Source organism: Saccopteryx bilineata, chromosome 1 (assembly GCF_036850765.1).
Source record: "Saccopteryx bilineata isolate mSacBil1 chromosome 1, mSacBil1_pri_phased_curated, whole genome shotgun sequence".
NCBI classification, from domain to species: Eukaryota; Metazoa; Chordata; class Mammalia; order Chiroptera; family Emballonuridae; genus Saccopteryx; species Saccopteryx bilineata.
In genome coordinates, this window is record NC_089490.1 from 222,873,989 (window position 1) to 222,892,620 (window position 18,632).

Consider the following 18,632-nt stretch of genomic DNA (forward strand, 5'->3'; position numbering starts at 1 on the left):
GAGACAACCTTTCAAAGGAAGATTGCTTTTCTAAAAATACCAGCCCAGTAGATTGAACAAATGCCTCCAAGCCTTTTATTCTCCATTTCAAGAATCCAAATTATTGTTCCTGGACTATATAGCAGAGTCAGAAAGGCAAGAATTATATTAAAAATCAGAAAAGCATTGAGTACTTGATTGCAGTCATAGGCATAGAAAATAATGCTTCTTGATATGTGCACTAAACAGACTATAGCTATCTTAAAAATGGGAGATAGGGGTAAGATGGGCTGATAGGTTTCTGGTAAGTGAAGGTTTATAAATCAAATATCAATAGTTTTATGCTATTCACAAGTTAAATGCTTAAAACATGTTGGTAGTCATTTTTATTTTGTGGGCTTTATTTTGTAAAGATAAAAACGTTTTCATGTTTTAAAGTTTACATTTATAAGTGTGAGAAAATGTATTTCTCATAAGATCTTTAATTCTTTAATTATGAATTCTCTCACAAGGGTTAGTAGGAGTGTAACCCTGGTAGTTGGGAAGGAATTTTTTATATTCTAAAATAGGTTTCCTATTTTAAAAATTGAGTTGACTAGACATAAGTCTCTTTTAGGAAATGTTTTGACCCCATTAAGTGCTAGTAATGCATACTCTGGTTTAATGAGGCAGGACTGGGCATATCAAGAATGACCACATAGGATGACCACGAATAAAGATATTTCCCAGAAGAGAAAAGGTCCCGTGAGGATTGAGTCTACTGGGTAGGGGGAAAACATAATTTCTGAGCTCCTCAAGACCTACACCCATTTCTGTCATGTGCAGGGGTTGTGCTCAGGGAAAGGGACAAGCCACCACTTCAGCAAGTACTGGGAGAAATGGTAGCTGTAGGCATGAAGTTAACTTGGTCACCTATAAAGATTTGTCAGTTAATCGTAATTGACTGTTTACGACCTAGCCTTTGAGAATTCAGTTATGTCTGTACTGAATGGTTAGAGGAGTATAATCAAGCATCCTGAATCAGCTGGGATTCTGGGAACTAGGAGCGGAAACCTTAGAATTAAAAGAAAAAACTTTAATGGAAATAGTTTATAAATTTTTATGTAGTAGAACAAAATCTTTCTTGTACGTGATGTTCATTGTAAGAGAGACTCAAAAATGTTGACTCTTGAGTTTTCGTTCAGTTAAAAACCTTCTGATTGGATATATTGGTTTATATTCAATAGTAATTTTATTCTTTCATTCCAATAGTATTCATTATATTAGCAGTCATAGGCATAGAAAATAATGCTTCTTGATATGTGCACTAAACAGACTATATTAGCAGAAGTTATGAACTTTTTTATTAGGTTCAGATAAAACTTTTTCAAAAGTGTGATCTTATTCTGAAGCACAAAGACCTCTAATTCATTATACAATACAAGCTGCAGGGGCTTAAATTGTAGAAAAATTATGCGTTTTCAGTTCTCTTAAAATCTAATTTAAAATTTTCTGTTCAAAGCATTCTCAACTAGGATTGGATTTGGGACTAGTTCCCTAGAAGAATCATTTTTTTAGTAACTATTTACTTATCAGTTAACCTGAGATTATTTTAGCTAATTTTATTATTTTTATGAGGATCATTATTTTTTAATTGAATTTATTAGGACAACAGTGGTTAGCATAACTATACAAGTTTCAGGTACCCAATTCTACAACACATCTCTATGCACTGTATTGTGTGTTCACACCCCAATTCATGTCTTTGTCCGTCAGCATTTATGCCCCATACCCTCCTTCACCCATACCACCCTGTTGTGAGACAATTGAATTTTAACCTCATACTGTATTTAGGAGTGCAGAAACTTTGTAGGAGAGTTGGAAAGAAATTGTGGTTTAATACCTTGCAGATGAGGAGAGAAGGTTCACTTAGGCTACATCGTCACTGTCGGTATTTATTATCGCTTTTACCAGAGGGAAGCAAAGCTATGCATAAAACTTCCTCTCACTGCTTACTGAGACCATTTCTGCCTCCATGACCAGCAACTGTGATTGTGAAATTTACCATCACGCAGTACAAGAGTCATAACACTTGGGTTTCTTTCTGTGGGAAAAAGAGTGGATGGGTGAGGTAGAGATTGTAAACACCAGCCACTGGAAGAAAACTAAGACACCTTAGAATGACTCAGATTTTCTATGTAAAGCAACCTAATCTTAATGGGATTTTTTAAAATTGGGATTTTGAACTCATAGTTTATTATTGGGTATTATATATACACGTTATGTATATATCCAAGAAGAAGTTAAGAATTTTTACTACTAAATTTGCAGAGTAGGAAATAAAGCCTAATGGACAGTTATGGGTTTTTAAATTACTAGAAATGGAAGATGACCATTCTCATTGTACAAAACGAAGTAGTAAATGCTGTTTTGAGTCCTTATCTTAACTTTTGATTACTATCTAATTTTTATGGTAGTAATATGCTTAAGGGGAGAGAGCTAAATTTTATCTTATAGTTAAAGATACTTGCTTATTATATAATGGTTAAAACCATGCTTGTATGGAGTGATAAACTTAACATCTCATTTCAAATATTTTCAACTGTTTATCATTTAAAGTATTCAAATAACTTTAACCATGAACAAATAAAAAATCAGTTAAATTGCATACTTTCGTATTTCATGTAGTGTTAACATGACATATAATTGAAAATACGAGAACACTTTATTTTCCCCATCTCCTTTTTCAAAACCCTTACTCCTCAGTGGCCCTGCTCAAAGCCTATTACCCAACTTTTGTTAGTTAATAAAAAAATGTAATCTTAGTTATGAAAATTGAAATATGTGAATAAATATAACATTTGAATACTGTTATACCAGTTAAGTGGTATTATCAACCAATATAAAAATTTTCTAATTGACTCCATAGTGGGTTTAAAGTGTTTTAAATAAAAACCAAATGGAGTTGTCTCATTTCCTCCTTGTTTTCCTAAAGGCTAACCTCCCCTTTCACTGTCTGCTTCTGGCAGGCTTTACTCCAGTGCGAGCAGCTGAAGAGTGAACTGGAGAGGCAGGCAGAGCGACTGGAAAAAGAACTTGCATCTCAGCAAGAGAAAAGGGCCTTGGAGAGGGAGATGCTGAAGAGAGAACAGACAAAGGAAAGGGAGGCCATGGGATCCAAGGTACGTAGGGACTCAGTTTGCTGTCCACACGGGTGGATGCAGTGCATGTGGCAATGTCACTGTTGGTTCTGTAGGCTGCAATTCTTGAGTGAACTCAACATTTCAAAGTCTAATAAGAACTCAGACTTCTTATAACTTTAAGTTCATAAACATTATCTGTTTTTCGTGTCTTTCTCAGTAAGTTATAGTCTCTGACCTTTGCAAATGGAATAAATCCCATTTGATTTCAATACTCAAGTTGAAGGCCCAGATGACCAAAGCACAGGCACTGAGGGACAGTGTGGGAGATGAGTCTGGACAAGTGTGGAGGGACCAAGTCATGAATGGCCTTAATACCCATGTGACAGACTTCAGGTTTTATTCAACAAGTGATGGACGGAACCATTGAATGGTTTTCAAATAGGCCATGTCATGATGCCATTTATTATTGAGAAAAGTCATTTTGTCAACAGATTAGAGGGAGAGCCAGAATAATGTGTAGAGAGTAGGGGAGGCGATTACAGTGGTCCAACTGGGGCGTGATGGCCCCTTGGGGCCCTTTTCAAGGGCTATTTCAAATCGCCTTGATTTTCCTCAAATTCTCTATTATCCCCTCTTCCCTCATTCTCAGCATAAAGCCTTGCTTCCCTAACAAAGAAAATTGAAGCCAGTAGGTGGTAACCACCTCAACTATTTATCTTCCCCTCACCTGTGCTTACAGTAAAATGTCACCCGCATCCCAACCCTGTTGGAACTGGAGAGGCTTCATCCTAACACATCCCCCTTCCTCTGTGTCCGTTCTCTTCCACCACCTCAGGGCCCTCACTCTCAGTCCCTCCTCTACTGAACATTTAACATTTCCTTCACTGCAGCATCTTCCTTCCCATCAGGAATATAATGCTCAAATTTCTCTCACCTGTTTAAAGAAACAATCTTTCTGTAGAGCCGGAAAGTGGTAAGGCCATACCGTTTAATAAAGTCTTGGAATGGTGGACAAGGAAACAGGCAGGGGAAACCACTTCTCATGCAGCAGGTGGACGAACAGCAAAAACGACCCCTCACAGTGGCAGGCAGGCAGTCCACAAGCTGCCATCCCACCATCTGCAAGCCACCATCCACCCGAGGGCAAGCACCCACAGCCTTACATAGGCTATACACACATGGTGCGGCCTCATGCTCACGCACTAATCAGGCAAAGTGCTTGCAGCCAGCGAGCAAGCCTAACACAGTTGTTTTCCCAACACCCTCCCTTACTGTTCTTTACACTGCAGCCAGGATGATCTTCCCAAAACTAAACACCTCAATATGCCAGTCTTGTGCCTTCTTGCTTAAAAAGTCTTCTATGTCTCCCTCAACCCCTTGGCTAAAATTTAAGGTCCTAGAGCATAGCCTAAAGGTTCTACATTTCTCTTCCCCTCTCTGAGTCTCCAGTCTCAGGTCCCTTCACTTTTCTTGCATCGCCACCATCCTCATCTACTTGTACTTTCTCAAACACGTGCACGTGCCAATCTGCATGTGACTTTTTATTTCAGGATTTTGCTTGTGCTTTGCCCCCTTCCCAGAAGAATCTTCCTCTACCCTCTCTGATTGACTCTTCAGAGTTCTTTTTGGTGCCACCTTCTCTCACAGCCTTCCAGAGATGGATCAGGAGCCTCTCCTATGGGCTCTCATAACTCAGTTTATTGCAAGTTCTTATTGAATTGCTTGGCACCCCTGATTTACTATATGTCTCAGTGACCTTGGGCTCAAGCCAGCAACCTTGGGCTTCAAGCCACCCACCTTTGGGCTCATGACATGGGGTCATGTCTATGGTCCCACGCTCAAGCCAGCGATCCTGCACTCAAGCTGGCAAACCCGTGCTCAAGCCAGTGACTTGAGGTTTCGAACCTGGGTCCTCTGCGTCCCACTCCAATGCTCTATCCACTGCATCACCACCTGGTCAGGCACACCTAGGACATTTTTATTTCCTCAGCAAATGCAAACTTTTGCCTTGCTGAGAATTCCTGATAGGGAGAACAAAAGGAGGCAGCATTCCAGGCGCTCTCAGAGGTAACTAAGCCTCTTTTTTAGACTGACAAGTATTTCATAATCAAGGTGTATTCAGAAATACAATGTATTTCTGAATCTGTGTCATTGGTTTTGCCCCCAGTGAGTCTGGCTGTCATTTGATCTCAAGGCCCTGTCCTCAGTACAGGTGTGTGCATGAAGAGCCAAGAGAGGTCCCGGCACTGAGGTGCATGCTGTCGTCTGAAAAGGGCAGAAAGTGGCTTTGGGATAAGAGGCTTTAGGGTTGAATCTAAACTGACATTTCTGTGACCCTGAAGAATTAATCAAGCCTCTCCAAATTACAGGAGCATGAATAATGGAGTTGGCCTACTCAAGGAATTGATTGGATTAAATAAGATAATGTTTTAAAAGTACCTGATATAATACCTGGCTTCAAGTGGACATTTAATAAATCTTAGCTTGTGCCTATTATCAATCTTACTCCAGAGAAAGACAGAAATAGTCTTATTAGATAGATTTCTTGGGTCTTCATGTGAGTAAGAACAGACAGATTTGAATATAAAGCCCAGCTTGACTTTTTATTTATTAGCTTCAATGAACTTGGGCAAATGACTTAATTTACTGAGTATCATTTTTTCAATTGAAAACTAATCCAATATAACCCTTCTTCAAGGGAAATCCAGAGAGAATGTATATCATACTGCTGGGCCTAGGAAGGTAATGGGATGGGAGACCCACTGATCCATCATCATGTTGGAACTGCTCTGTAGGTAGTGCTGGAGCAAGCAGCCTTGCTTTGCTAGAATGCTTGCTTGCAAGACTTAGATTTTCTCTGTCTCTTTTTATTATTTTTCTTTCTTCTTCTTTCTCTTTCTTTTTAAATATTTTATTTATGCGGGAAGCTCTAGGTGAGCAGATGCCATCCATCTGGACAGGTTTTGAATCATTCTGCCCTGAAAGGGACTTGGCTGTGAGTGTGTTTGTTGTCTTCAGTTATGATCCCTGGTTGCACTGAGCCTGTCGGCTTTGTTTGTTCATTCATTCGTTCATCAGATGTTTATTGAGCACCCTCTATGGCCCATGCATTTTCTTGGTTGGTTCCCTGGATAATCACCCTTTTCTAGAATCCTTCATTCTTGTGCCTCTTGTGTAGGGAGTACCACTTTAGCCCATGTTCAGGACACCAGGGGCTGCTCTTGTGGAGAAATCTCTGTCAAGCTCTCCCAACCTGGGCGTCCTTGTCTCTTGCTTGCCCCTGTCAAAGTTTAAAGGACATACCTGATGTCAGCGCCCTGGACACCCAGCAGTGTTGCAGCTGTCCCTGTTGCTTCTGTCTCGGCAACAGATGTGAATGGAGAAGCTCCTGCAGAGTAATGTTGACTTCCAGATGGTGGGCGTGGGGGAAAAGAAGGTGTGACAACAGAAGGCGAGGCTTTGGGAAGTGGGTGACAGGAGAGAGCAGACAGGTAATGGGCAGACAAAAGAAGTGAGGGCTGGCAGAGGGAGGGAGTTGTATGGAAGGAGTGTGATTTGTCACCTGCCTTAGAATAGAAACTGACTCACTATTTACAATGAGCAGCTCTTCTAATATGTCTAACAGTTACTTCAAAAACCACACAATGTTAATAAATTTACCATAAGCTATATCTCCACATAAGTAATATATGATTTTTAATAGCCAGTTAATTAAAGTTTGTTGCTGCTCTATGGTCCCAAAAAAGTTATAATTACACAGTCATATTATGGATATTCATGAACTTGAATTTTTATATTAAGGAAATTGAATTAATATTTTTTATTTATTACATTTAACTTCTTTTAATCTTTAATTTCAGGCTGAGTTTAGTGTGCATAAGGATGATTTGTAGCTTGGTATTATTAAAAGTAATTTTGTATACAAGTTAGATTTGTAGCTCATCTTTTGATGATAAGGACATTAAACAACTGTTAGTCAAATAGACAATTCTCCACAAAGTTAATACATCTACGGTCTAAATTAGGAACCAGCTATAGGGTTCATTATTTTCCTGTGTGTCAACTTTGTTTAGTTATTGTAAAGGCTATCTTGATTTTTATCACAAAATTTTAGTTATTAATTTTTTGTTGTAAAACTGAATTTACATCCATAAGAGTGTACAATGGTAAAATTCGTATGCTATTATTTCAAATTTATTATCAGTCCTTGTTTTACCAGTTTAAAAACTGGTAGATATCCCTGTATGTTTGCTCTGGTGTAGCATTTCTTCTTCATCTTAACACTACTAATACAAATAAGAAATAAAGAGCCTAAAACATATGTTACTTACTACAGAACAATAAAATGTAATTGCAATCAACAAAACTATAAAGGATAACTCTAAGACCAACGAAATATTTCTAACACAGAAGAAAAACTGAGAAACTGCTGTCCATAGCTCCTCAGAGAAGCCATTTATTCTAATTATTACTTTACTTATGAAATATTTGGTGCCTTTTGACGCACATGTGCTTGAAGAACATAGATATTCTAATGAGGAAACAGACAATAAAAAGCAATATTACAAATGCTGTGCTAGACGTATGCAGAGGTTGGGGTGTGACAGAGGTATCCAGAGGTTGGGGTGTGACAGGTATCCAGAGGTCGGGGTGTGACAGGTATGCAGAGGTCGGGGTGTGACAGGTATGCAGAGGTCGGGGTGTGACAGAGGTATCCAGAGGTCGGGGTGTGACAGAGGTATCCAGAGGTCAGGGTGTGACAGAGGTATCCAGAGGTTGGGGTGTGACAGGTATGCGGAGGTCAAGGTGTGACAAGATGTATCCAGAGGTTGGGGTGTGACAGGTATGCAGAAGTTGGGGTGTGACAAGTATGCAGAGGTTGGGGTATGACAGAGGTATCCAGTGGTCGGGGTGTGACAGAGGTATCCAGAGGTCGGGGTGTGACAGAGGTATGCAGAGGTTGGGGTGTGACAGAGGTATGCAGAGGTTGGGGTGTGACAGAGGTATCCAGAGGTTGGGGTGTGACAGAGGTATCCAGAGGTCGGGGTGTGACAGGTATCCAGAGGTTGGGGTGTGACAGGTATGCAGAGGTCGAGGTGTGACAAGATGTATCCAGAGGTTGGGGTGTGACAGGTATCCAGAGGTTGAGGTGTGACAGGTATGCAGAAGTTGGGGTGTGACAAGTATGCAGAGGTTGGGGTATGACAGAGGTATATAGAAGTTGGGGTATGACAGAGGTATGCAGAGGTTGGGGTGTGACAGAGGTATCCAGAGGTCAGGGTGTGACAGAGGTATCCAGAGGTTGGGGTGTGACAGAGGTATCCAGAGGTCGGGGTGTGACAGAGGTATCCAGAGGTTGGGGTGTGACAGAGGTATCCAGAGGTCGGGGTGTGACAGAGGTATCCAGAGGTTGGGGTGTGACAGGTATGCAGAGGTCGAGGTGTGACAAGATGAATCCAGAGGTTGGGGTGTGACAGGTATCCAGAGGTTGAGGTGTGACAGGTATGCAGAAGTTGGGGTGTGACAGAGGTATGCAGATGTTGGGGTGTGACAAGTATGCAGAGGTTGGGGTATGACAGAGGTATATAGAAGTTGGGGTGTGACAGAGGTATCCAGAGGTGGTTGTGGGAGCATATGCCAGACCCCAGAGTGATTGTCAAAGCAGTAAACCACCAGGACAGCCAGACCAGTAACCAATGAGAATGGAGGCCAGCTGCAAACAGGCCTGATGACACAGTGCACATTACTGAACAGCAACCCTCAGTATAAGAGAGTCTTTTACTTTGTGATTGGAGCTGGGGATCAAGGAATTCTTCCTGGAGGAGAGAGATCCTACAGGAGGAATAGGGAGAGCTAGGCAATGGTAGGTGGGGAAGATGCTGAGAGCCTCCACTGTAGTGGTGTTGAGGGAGGGACAGGGGTTCATGGACCACCAGTAGCACTCTCTGATGATGCCTGCCTCTCCAGCTCTCCCAATCAATCCTTGTATGACCTCTGTATGGGAGAGGCTTTAAAAGTTGTCTGAAAACTTGATACTTTCTATGAAATGTTTTCATGTCAATTTCTTCCATAACTTACATAGGTGTCTGATATCTGTCACCTTAGAGTTTCAACCAAAACTTTGATTTTATCATGATGTTTTATGTTTCCAAAACGAGGGAAGAGCCCTGGCCGGTTGGCTCAGCGGTAGAGTGTCGGCCTAGCGTGCGGAGGACCCGGGTTCGATTCCGGCCAGGGCACACAGGAGAAGCGCCCATTTGCTTCTCCACCCCTCCGCTGCGCTTTCCTCTCTGTCTCTCTCCTCCCCTCCCGCAGCCGAGGCTCCATTGGAGCAAAGATGGCCCGGGCGCTGGGGATGGCTCTGTGGCCTCTGCCTCAGGCGCTGGAGTGGCTCTGGTCGCAACATGGCGACACCCAGGATGGGCAGAGCATCGCCCCCTGGTGGGCAGAGCATCGCCCCTGGTGGGCGTGCCGGGTGGATCCTGGTCGGGCGCATGCGGGAGTCTGTCTGACTGTCTCTCCCTGTTTCCAGCTTCAGAAAAATGAAAAAAAAAAAAAAAAAATCAAAACGAGGGAAGAGATCAGGCAAGTACATATTGAAGTCATGGAGGATAGATGAGTAGAAAAGGTAAAGAAATGGTTATGCCGAATCCAAAGAGAAGTGACTGACAGAGAGCTCAGTGGCTGAGGCCATGTATTCATCATATTTTTAATATTTAGTTTGTCAGATGACACTATCATTTAGGACTTTTATTTCCTTTTACAGATGTTGGCTCTGTCTCAGAATATTGCCCAACTGGAGGCCCAGACTGAAAAGGTTACAAGAGAGAAGGTTGCAGCTACTAATCACCTAGAAGAAATTAAGAACCAGCTTGCTTCCCAGGAAATGGAGGTCACAAAGGTGCAAAGGAAGAGTTTAGTTTAATAATTACTTGAATTTCTTCTTTGCGACATTTTCCCTAACATACAAAGCTCAGAAAGAAGTTTGGAACAGGAAAGTCTTGTTATTTCAAGTTAATAGAGGTCTACCTAATTGTCATTCAGCAAATGTTTACAGTACTTACTGTCAGGTTCATTGCTGGGTGCTCAAATACAAAGATGAATTAGACACGTAATCTTCTCAGAGAGCTTAAGAGTTCAGTGGCTGAGACAGTCTTATAAATAAGCAAGCATTATTACTTTAATTATTGAATATTTGATAAAAACTTGTACTTCTAAATTTGTTCATTAGGAGGAGTTTTTGCCACAGACAGCATAGGTTTGGTCTTCACAATAATACTAAAAGACACATATTTACAACACGAAACATGCTTAATATGAAAACATTTGCGCCTCCCACTCCTTTTTGTTCTTGGTCTCTAAAAATCAAGATTCTGATACCACAGCTAATTATTTTATTGGTCTTTAAATTTATACTTCGCTGGATGGGCCTCACAGACTTGTGAACCTAGAACTAAAATATTTAATGGTCTTAACTAGCTAATGTAAGGTCCATATTCAAGAAACACTGGGAAGTCCATGTAGATTTCTATAATCAATTGCTTTAACACTAAGAAACTAAATACAGGCATTTGTGATGTAATGAGTTAAATGAATTCATTTTTGACCAGTACGTACATAGATTATTTTTAAATGCATACTCTTTTCAGATTGAATTTTACTTGTCAACATATTTTCCTAAATTTTGACACATTTTAATGCCATGGTTGCTTTACAATGTATTGATAGTAGTTAAAATGAACTTTAACGTACATTCGGAAAGGGAGCCTATCTTTTCTTTCTCTTCCTTGAATTTATGTAAGTATTATTTGCTTTTTAAAATCAAGCTGGCAAATGTCAGAGTTTAAAAATACTATATTTGTCAATATAATCTACTTGTTTGTGTGAGGGGAGGGAAAGAAGAGAATTGATGCAGAGGGTGGAAATGGTTAACTCAGATTTAGGGATGAGAATTATGGCAAGAGTTTTCAATTCATTATAGGAAAGGACCCTTCGATTGAAATATGTACAGCAAAGATTTGAATGTATTCTGTCTTTAAAATTACCCAAAGGGTCTCAGGCATCTGAAGAGTGCCTTGAGGTTGCTTCCAGTCTTGAGATAATATAATTCTAGTCCAATTTAATCTGTCAATTAATTCTAGACAGAATTTAAATGTTATGGATAAACTTAGCAAATGCTAAACCAAAAGTAGTAAGGCAAGGTAACTTTAAAAATAAAATTAAGGGATAAAATACTTTTAAATAAGACCTAATGCTTATACATGTATTACATGTAACAATTTTGTTGTTGGTGTGGGGTTTTAAACATCATGATTGTATAATTATTATTTTATGGTATTATCAAGGGGGATATTTTCATTTCATTCATGTATGTACATTGAATTGATAAAGAACTAAGAGTAAATTAAGGCCTCTCTAATTTTTTGCCATTTTAAATTTTAAATTTTTATTTAGATTTAAAATTAGTAATTTCTTGTAAATTACTGACTTTTTGAAATGAGAACGATAAATTTTTACACACTCAAAGCATTTTCATTTCAAATACGATTTTTATTAATTTATTCTTTTTCCAGCGTTTTGAGGGCCACTTGGGAAAGGCTTAGTGGCTTTTTCTTGTCTTGTCACTATAACTTTTGAACACAGATTAATTTATTTTTAAAAGTATTTTTTATTTGAAAATAGGAAATGCATATGGATTTTCTGAGATTCTAGTGCCTTGATAATAATTACACTAATTTCCAAAGTTCTAATCATTATTTTAGGAGAAATACCAAATTTGAAAAGTTTCAAGCAAGTATAATCATTGCAAATACATGATTTGTAAAACTTGTTTTTGTAAATTAGAGACTCACTTAGCAGGATTGTATATTAATTGATCTCTCTGTAGGTTTTCAGTTATTCCAAAGGCTTATCATTTCTTTATTTAGATTTATCTGCTAATTTCATTTTCCTAGTGTATTTGTGTATGTAGAGATGACAGATTGAAAAAAATTGTATAAAGGACACTTTTAAGATACAATGTGTTCATTATTTAATGATACATTAGAGTCATTTCACTTAAATGTACTATTTCCTTTTATGTTAAATCTATAGCTATAAATGCAGAATGTGCTTAGTTCCAGTGTATGACCTTTCCCAGACTATCTTTGTTAAATGAAATACATAGTATTATGTGTGATAAGATTGACATAATCTACAAAGGTTTCAGAAAATACTGGCTACTACACCTAATTATCAATAATGTTATCTATTAGCAGAGAGAAAAATTCCTTTATAAAATTCATTAAGTAAAAGTCTAACTGATAAAGTCTTTAAAGGAAAGTTTTAAAATATAGACTGTATGTTTAACAACAGGTTAAATGAATAATAACATAACTTAATATTTTAATTAATATTTTACCTAAAATTTTAATTAAATTTGAGATGATAGTACCTTTTTGATACTATGCAAATGAAACTATGATTTTACAGAATAAATCATAGACCCTTTACTTACATTCCTTAGTTATGCATTTCTTTAACTTGAGATTGTTAGACTCAACAATACCTGATATTGTCTCCATATCTGAATATTATATTGAATATTCTACAGTCAGTGCCATTCTTAGAAGTTTTATTGTATTTTATTTATATGACCTCTAGGGGGCACCAAAAGATCTAATTGCAGGCATCGCCTGGTAGATTCCAACATCTATTGATCTTGTTTTTATAATCTAACAGGTGTGTGGGGAAATGCGCTATCAATTGAATAAAACCAAAATGGAGAAGGATGAGGCAGAAAAGGAGCACAGAGAATACAGAACAAAAACTAAAAGGGAACTTGAAATTAAAGAGCAGGTAAGAGATGACACAATCGTACAGCAATTAGGACATAACCGATGTTCTGTCTGAACTTGATGTGGTTTATTCTTAAGTCATTTATTTCTATTGTCTCTAGCTAATAGAACAATTCAGTTTATACTATTAAGAGAATTTCATTTATAGTTGCCTAAAATCATCACCTTTCACACGAAATGGCGAGAATACCACTGCATGCATATGAAATTCCAATCTGACAGGTCATAAATATACATTTGGATATGTGTGTCTATTACTTCACAAAGGAAAAAAAAGGAAATGTTCTAATGCACAGTTTGAACCTAAAATATACGTAAAGTTCTTAAAAGATGCCAACTTGAATCCAATTTTAAGTGAAAAAGTTTAGAATTTGTAAGATGAGATGAGTTGATATGTAAATATGTCAATCAAATTATTGTTGGCAGAGTGAAACCAGTTTTAACTAAGATACCATGAATACGTTTGCTCAGGATGCCTAAATATAGTGAAATTAGAAATGTTAGGGAAAACATTCTGCTAACTTCAATTTCAGTTTGAACAGATGTTCTAGGTTATATTTTTGTTGAGATCATATAGCTAGCCCCATTTTAATTGACAACATGGATAAAAAGATGAGTGGGGCGGTTCTAATAGGCTGACATCGATTCTTCTATTTTTATGTTATACTACTGGACATTAAAGGCTTTTATTCTTTTTATTTAAGGAAAGCAGGTTGATATATCTATTTAAATGGGGGGCATGATACAATGTGTAGAGAATGTTATATTGAGTCGGACACTTGAAACCATGTCAACATAATAAATTTAAAAATAAATTTTAAAACAGAAGTTCTTATAAGTCAATGAGATAAAACCAAACACCTAAAGGAAAATACATAAAAAATACAAACAAATATAAATAATAATAGGGATAAAAAGAATGTGGAAGGATATTCACCCTCACTAAAAATCAAATAAATTTGAATTAAATAAGAAAAAGAAAATAAGACTCAGGCCCTAGTATCAATATTTTAAAGAAATTGCTGCAACTTAAAAGTAAGTAGCTCTAAATAAATTTTAAAAAATAAATGTTTCTAGTTCAAAGGCTTTTATCATATTCTCCAACACATTTTCCCTTTCAACCCAATCAACTCTCTAGGACCCAGACACAATTGAGAAAAACACTGAAAATGAAAGTAATGAAACAGTATAAAAAGTTTTTCAAGTCAAAACTGAAATGACTGGCACTAAATGAGAATATTAACCAATCAAATCCTGCTTTTGTACCACAATATACAAAGTGTTATAGAGTTTTAATTTTTTTAGAAGAATTTTTATTATTAACACGTACCAAAAAATGGAATTTTTTTGTTCCATCCAGTTTGGGGGCATGCCTGATAGAGGAATCAAAAATCCTTTCTCTCAGTGATTAAAGGTCAGGGCTACCAGACCATACACAAACTTCCCTTTACTCTGACTCTGATGTATTATGACTTTTTTAAAGTATCATGTTGGCAGGCTCATTAGCATTATTATATATCTTTTGTGTTATTCTATAGCATCTGCCAGCATAATGTTCGGACTAACTGGAAAAATATAACAAGGAAGAGTTTCTGAGTTATTTAAAAGTACATTATAATGATCTAGAGAGAAAGAAAAGCTATAGGAACAATAATATTATAATATTACTTGTAAATGAATAACATGTGTTTAAGTCTTTGTAACATTTGTCTTTTAGCTTTATATCTCCTATTTTATTTTTATTAACCAGCGATGGTGTGGAGGCTAAAGTTGCAGGATTTTAAAAGGAGTCGTTTCATTTGTAAACATTTCCTGCTAAGTAATGGAACATTAACAGTGTTCTAATGATTTTTAGTGTGGTTTTTTGGTTAGAGATGTGCCTCTTCAGGAAATCACAGAGTTAAAAATTAAACCTCTGCACATGTAAAGATGTTTGTGATGTGATGTCCTCGTTACCATTTTTCCTTGGACAGAATGTGAGGAAATCTTATAGGTAGCCTTTGTCACTGGTTTGTACTGAACAGACAGTTTCAGAAAAAAAAGTGGTGGTGTCTCATTCCATGGATGAGATAGGGTAGCAAGGCAGCAATTGTTCTCTGGGCTTTCCGCCAGGACCTGACCTTCTGTCTGTAAGACACGAGAGCTACTTTGCTTGGCCACCATCTGTACTCAAGAGAGAACTTTACGTTTAACTTTTAGCAGCTGGGCATGTTGAGCACTTATCTGAAATACCTGTAATAATACAAAGTGTGTTTAACTTTTCAAGTGTTGCATATTTCACAAATCACAATAACAAGAAGGCTATCTCTAGATGTGCACACCAGGATGTGCCTTGTAATATAGTCGTTTTATTCGTATTTTTGTTAATCTCACCACGTGATACATTTCTAAAGTAGGTGGGAAACTGAGATTGGAATGTGGTGAGAACACATTTTTTGATGTGTACAAAACAGGGCAAATGGTTGGCCACTGAAATCATTTTCCTCCTGACCCGAGCCTTGACTGTGGCGTAAATAGAAAGAGAGGTTAAGGGAGTAACAGTGGTGATCTCTTCCTCGCACTTTCTCCTTTTCAGTTTTAATTGTGTCAGAAATCCATGGGTGAGCTCCTTTCAAACTCACAGGATGCTTGTTGCATGCGCACACACACATACACACACACACAAAAGGACTCTTGGTATGGAGGAGAATGAAAATATCTTTATCTTGATTCTTATTAGAAAAATTTTGCTGGCAACGTGCACATACACACACCATTATGGGAATTTAAAGATGTATGAGGATAAAGAGGATATTATAATGAGTTCCCACATTTTTTCTCTCTTTCCTCTTTGTCTACATCATCAACTTTGTCTTCCTCTTCCACTTCTTTGGCTGAAGTATTTAAGACAGATTTCAGGCATGGTTACTGCTCCTAGCACTACCTCTGTGTGCATTGATGAAATGTTTTTTGGTTTTTTTTCATAATCACTATATCATTATCTCACCTAAGACTATTAACAATAATTCTATAGTATCATATCATGCCCAACCCATGTTCAAATTTCTTTCACCATCTCAACAATATTTGTTTTATGGTATATTCAAATCAGAAAACTAGGCATGTTAGGGTGGTATAGTACTACCTTCTTTAATAGGAAGTAAAGGGAAGTATTCCAAATTTTCCACTTCTTGGAAATTTTTGTCTATTGTTTTATTAAATTTCATGCACAGCAATTTGTGCTTTCTAAGGTGATGTCTTTGAAAGAAATATGTGAATCAGTCCTGTGGGACACCGTTTGAGGGAAATGGCTGCCACATGACAGCCCCACTCACCGTACCCAGAAAGCAGCTCCGGAGAGTCTGAAGCCCATAACACATAATTAATTTCAGAGCTTTACACTTGAGATTTAGGAAAGTGGCAGGAAGCCCCATTATTGCCCTAGCACTGCCAAGGTTAGCTGACTCTGAAATGAGAGGAATTGTCTTTGTCAACTTCCATTTTGGTTAGATGAATCTTTTATGGCCCCTAACCTTTGATCAAGGCCTCTTATCAATGAAACGCAAACGCAGGGGCCTTTGTTCACAAAGCAGGAAGAAAATGAGGATCAAGGTACACAAATGTAAAATGCTCTTTCCCCTACAGTCCCTCTCTCACTTGACCTGTCATGGTGTTTTTCATTAGCTGTTTACTGCTGGGGTCCCCCCAGCGCAGGAATACTCATAGGAGATTTCCCAGGACTAGGCACACACATGGGCCCATGGCCCCTGGGCTCTCTCCCTGCCACCAGGCAAGGACCTGCACACCACCCCATTGGTAGTGGAGAGTCATTCTTCCCCATCCTGACATGATCAGACACACAACACTCTAAAGATTATAACCTCCAATGAGGTCACACTTGGTCTCTGGATCAGGGGGACAGAGACTCCACAGTGAGTCCCTGAGTGCTGTGAGGCAGCTAGCTTGGGACAGGGATGGTCACCTCCAGGTCCTGTCATAAGATGCCAGAAGTGTACACACTCAGCCCAGCCTTCCCTGGCCTGCCATCCAGGCTTCTGCCAGGGACAAGGGACACATGCTACCCTGAGTAGAGGACAGCAAGGTCACAAGGTAGGGCTGGGGGGAGGAAGGTGGAAGGAAACAGTGTCCAAGAACTGCCCTCGGGCAGGTGAGAAACAGTGGAGACAGACACACAGGGAGCCAGGCTCTGTTGGGCCATCAGACCTCATTCAGAAACCCAAACTCCAATAGAAACTCGTTACGAGTGTCAAAGATGTCAACCACAGAGCATTACACTGCCCCCTCTGCTCACACACCCATGAGGCTGCCGTTGCTCTGGGAGCAGGCAGACTGAGACTTGGTGGGCGAATGCACGTGTGTAGACCCCCCACACACATATGCAGACATGGGTTGACCCACCACAGCCCACAGCCTAAGCTGCCCTCTTTCCTGTTCCCACAGACTAAGTTGTGTTACAGCCCAGCCACACCCGTTTGTTAGTATATGCCCATGGCTGCTTTGCCTCAGCAAAGGCAGAGTTGAGGAGTTATGGCAGAGACCACATAACCCACAAGGACCAAAATATTTACTGTCTGACCCTCTCTGGAACAAGTTTGCCAGCTCCTGCCTGAAGTATAAACACACAACTGTTAAAGTTTCCCTTACCTTATGAAAAGGTGGAGCTTTGAGTTAGAAGACTCATCGATTTTAATTATATCTTAGTGGCTGTTTTCAGTGTAGCAAATATGCCACATCCTTGATCCCTTAGTCACCTAATGGCATCATCACATGTGTGCACAACTGGCTACAGTGTCACTATTTTATTAGTGGCACGTGGCTTAATAATGGCTTTGATGGGAATATACATACAAAAAATTGTTTTATATTTAAAATTGTTTTTAGCGGTAGAAAATGTTTTTAGCGATAAGACTTTGTTACCAGTCTTGTGTAAGTTATAATTCTAGAGTTGTGGCTACTACTGAGTAGGAAGCATTAAAGTTCAGAATTACTTGAGCGGGGTGATCGAAGCAGATATTTAAGTGTAGAGCGCATATACAAAAGAAATACATTAGAGTCCTGGCCAGTTAGCTCAGTTGGTTAGTTACCCCAAAATGCCGAGATGGTAGATTTATCCCCGACAGGGCACATACAAGAATCAATCCATGGATGTATGGATAAGTGAAACAACAGGTCTGTGTTTCTCTCTTTGTCTCCCTTCCTCTCTCTCTCTAAAATCAATTAAAAAATTTTTTTAAATAAGCCCTGGCTGGTTGGCTTAGGCGGAAGACTATCAACCGGCATGTGGATGTCCCAGGTTTGATTCCCAGTCAGGGCACACAGGAGAAATGCCCATCTGCTTCTCCACCCCTCCCCTTTCTCACTTCTCTCTCTCTCTCTCTCTCATTCCCTCACTCCTGCAGCCATGGCTTGATTGGAGCAAGTTGGTCCCAGGTGCTGAGGATGGCTCTACCTCAGGTTCTAAGAAGAGTTTAGTTGCTGAGAAAAGGGGCAATGCCCCAGATGGGCAGAGCATTGCCCCCTAGTGTGTTTGCCGGGTAGATCCCAGTCAGGGTGCATGCAGGAGTCTGTTCTCTGCCTCCAATCCTCTCACTGAATTTAAAAAAAAAAAATTGTTTTTAAATAAATAGCTTAGAAAAAATGGCTAGAAAAATTAAGCAAAAAAGGACTTGAAGTTTGCTCACGTTTACAGAGATAT

At 39.0% G+C, this 18,632-nt stretch overlaps 2 protein-coding genes across 10 annotated transcripts in view; one reads left to right on the plus strand and one right to left on the minus strand.

The window, feature by feature from the left end:
• CEP170 (centrosomal protein 170) overlaps window positions 1-6,488 on the minus strand; it is a 177,928-nt gene extending 171,440 nt beyond the window's left edge. For 2 of the 3 annotated variants that reach the window (XM_066236571.1, XM_066236553.1), the window contains exon 1: window positions 6,405-6,474. The gene's annotated coding sequence lies outside the window, so the exon portion shown is untranslated. Of the gene's footprint in view, window positions 1-6,404 lie in introns of all 3 variants that reach the window. The other variant, XM_066236587.1, reaches the window with a different exon arrangement.
• Window positions 1-18,632, plus strand: part of SDCCAG8 (SHH signaling and ciliogenesis regulator SDCCAG8) — a 246,613-nt gene that overhangs the window by 69,300 nt on the left and 158,681 nt on the right. For all 7 annotated transcript variants that reach the window (XR_010726186.1, XM_066236694.1, XM_066236702.1 and 4 more), the window contains 3 exons: window positions 2,988-3,140; window positions 9,868-10,002; window positions 12,822-12,938. Coding sequence is in view for 6 of the 7 variants with exons in the window: in XM_066236694.1 (XP_066092791.1) it covers window positions 2,988-3,140; window positions 9,868-10,002; window positions 12,822-12,938 (405 nt within the window). In the remaining variant the exon portion in view is untranslated. The remainder of the gene's footprint in view (window positions 1-2,987; window positions 3,141-9,867; window positions 10,003-12,821; window positions 12,939-18,632) is intronic.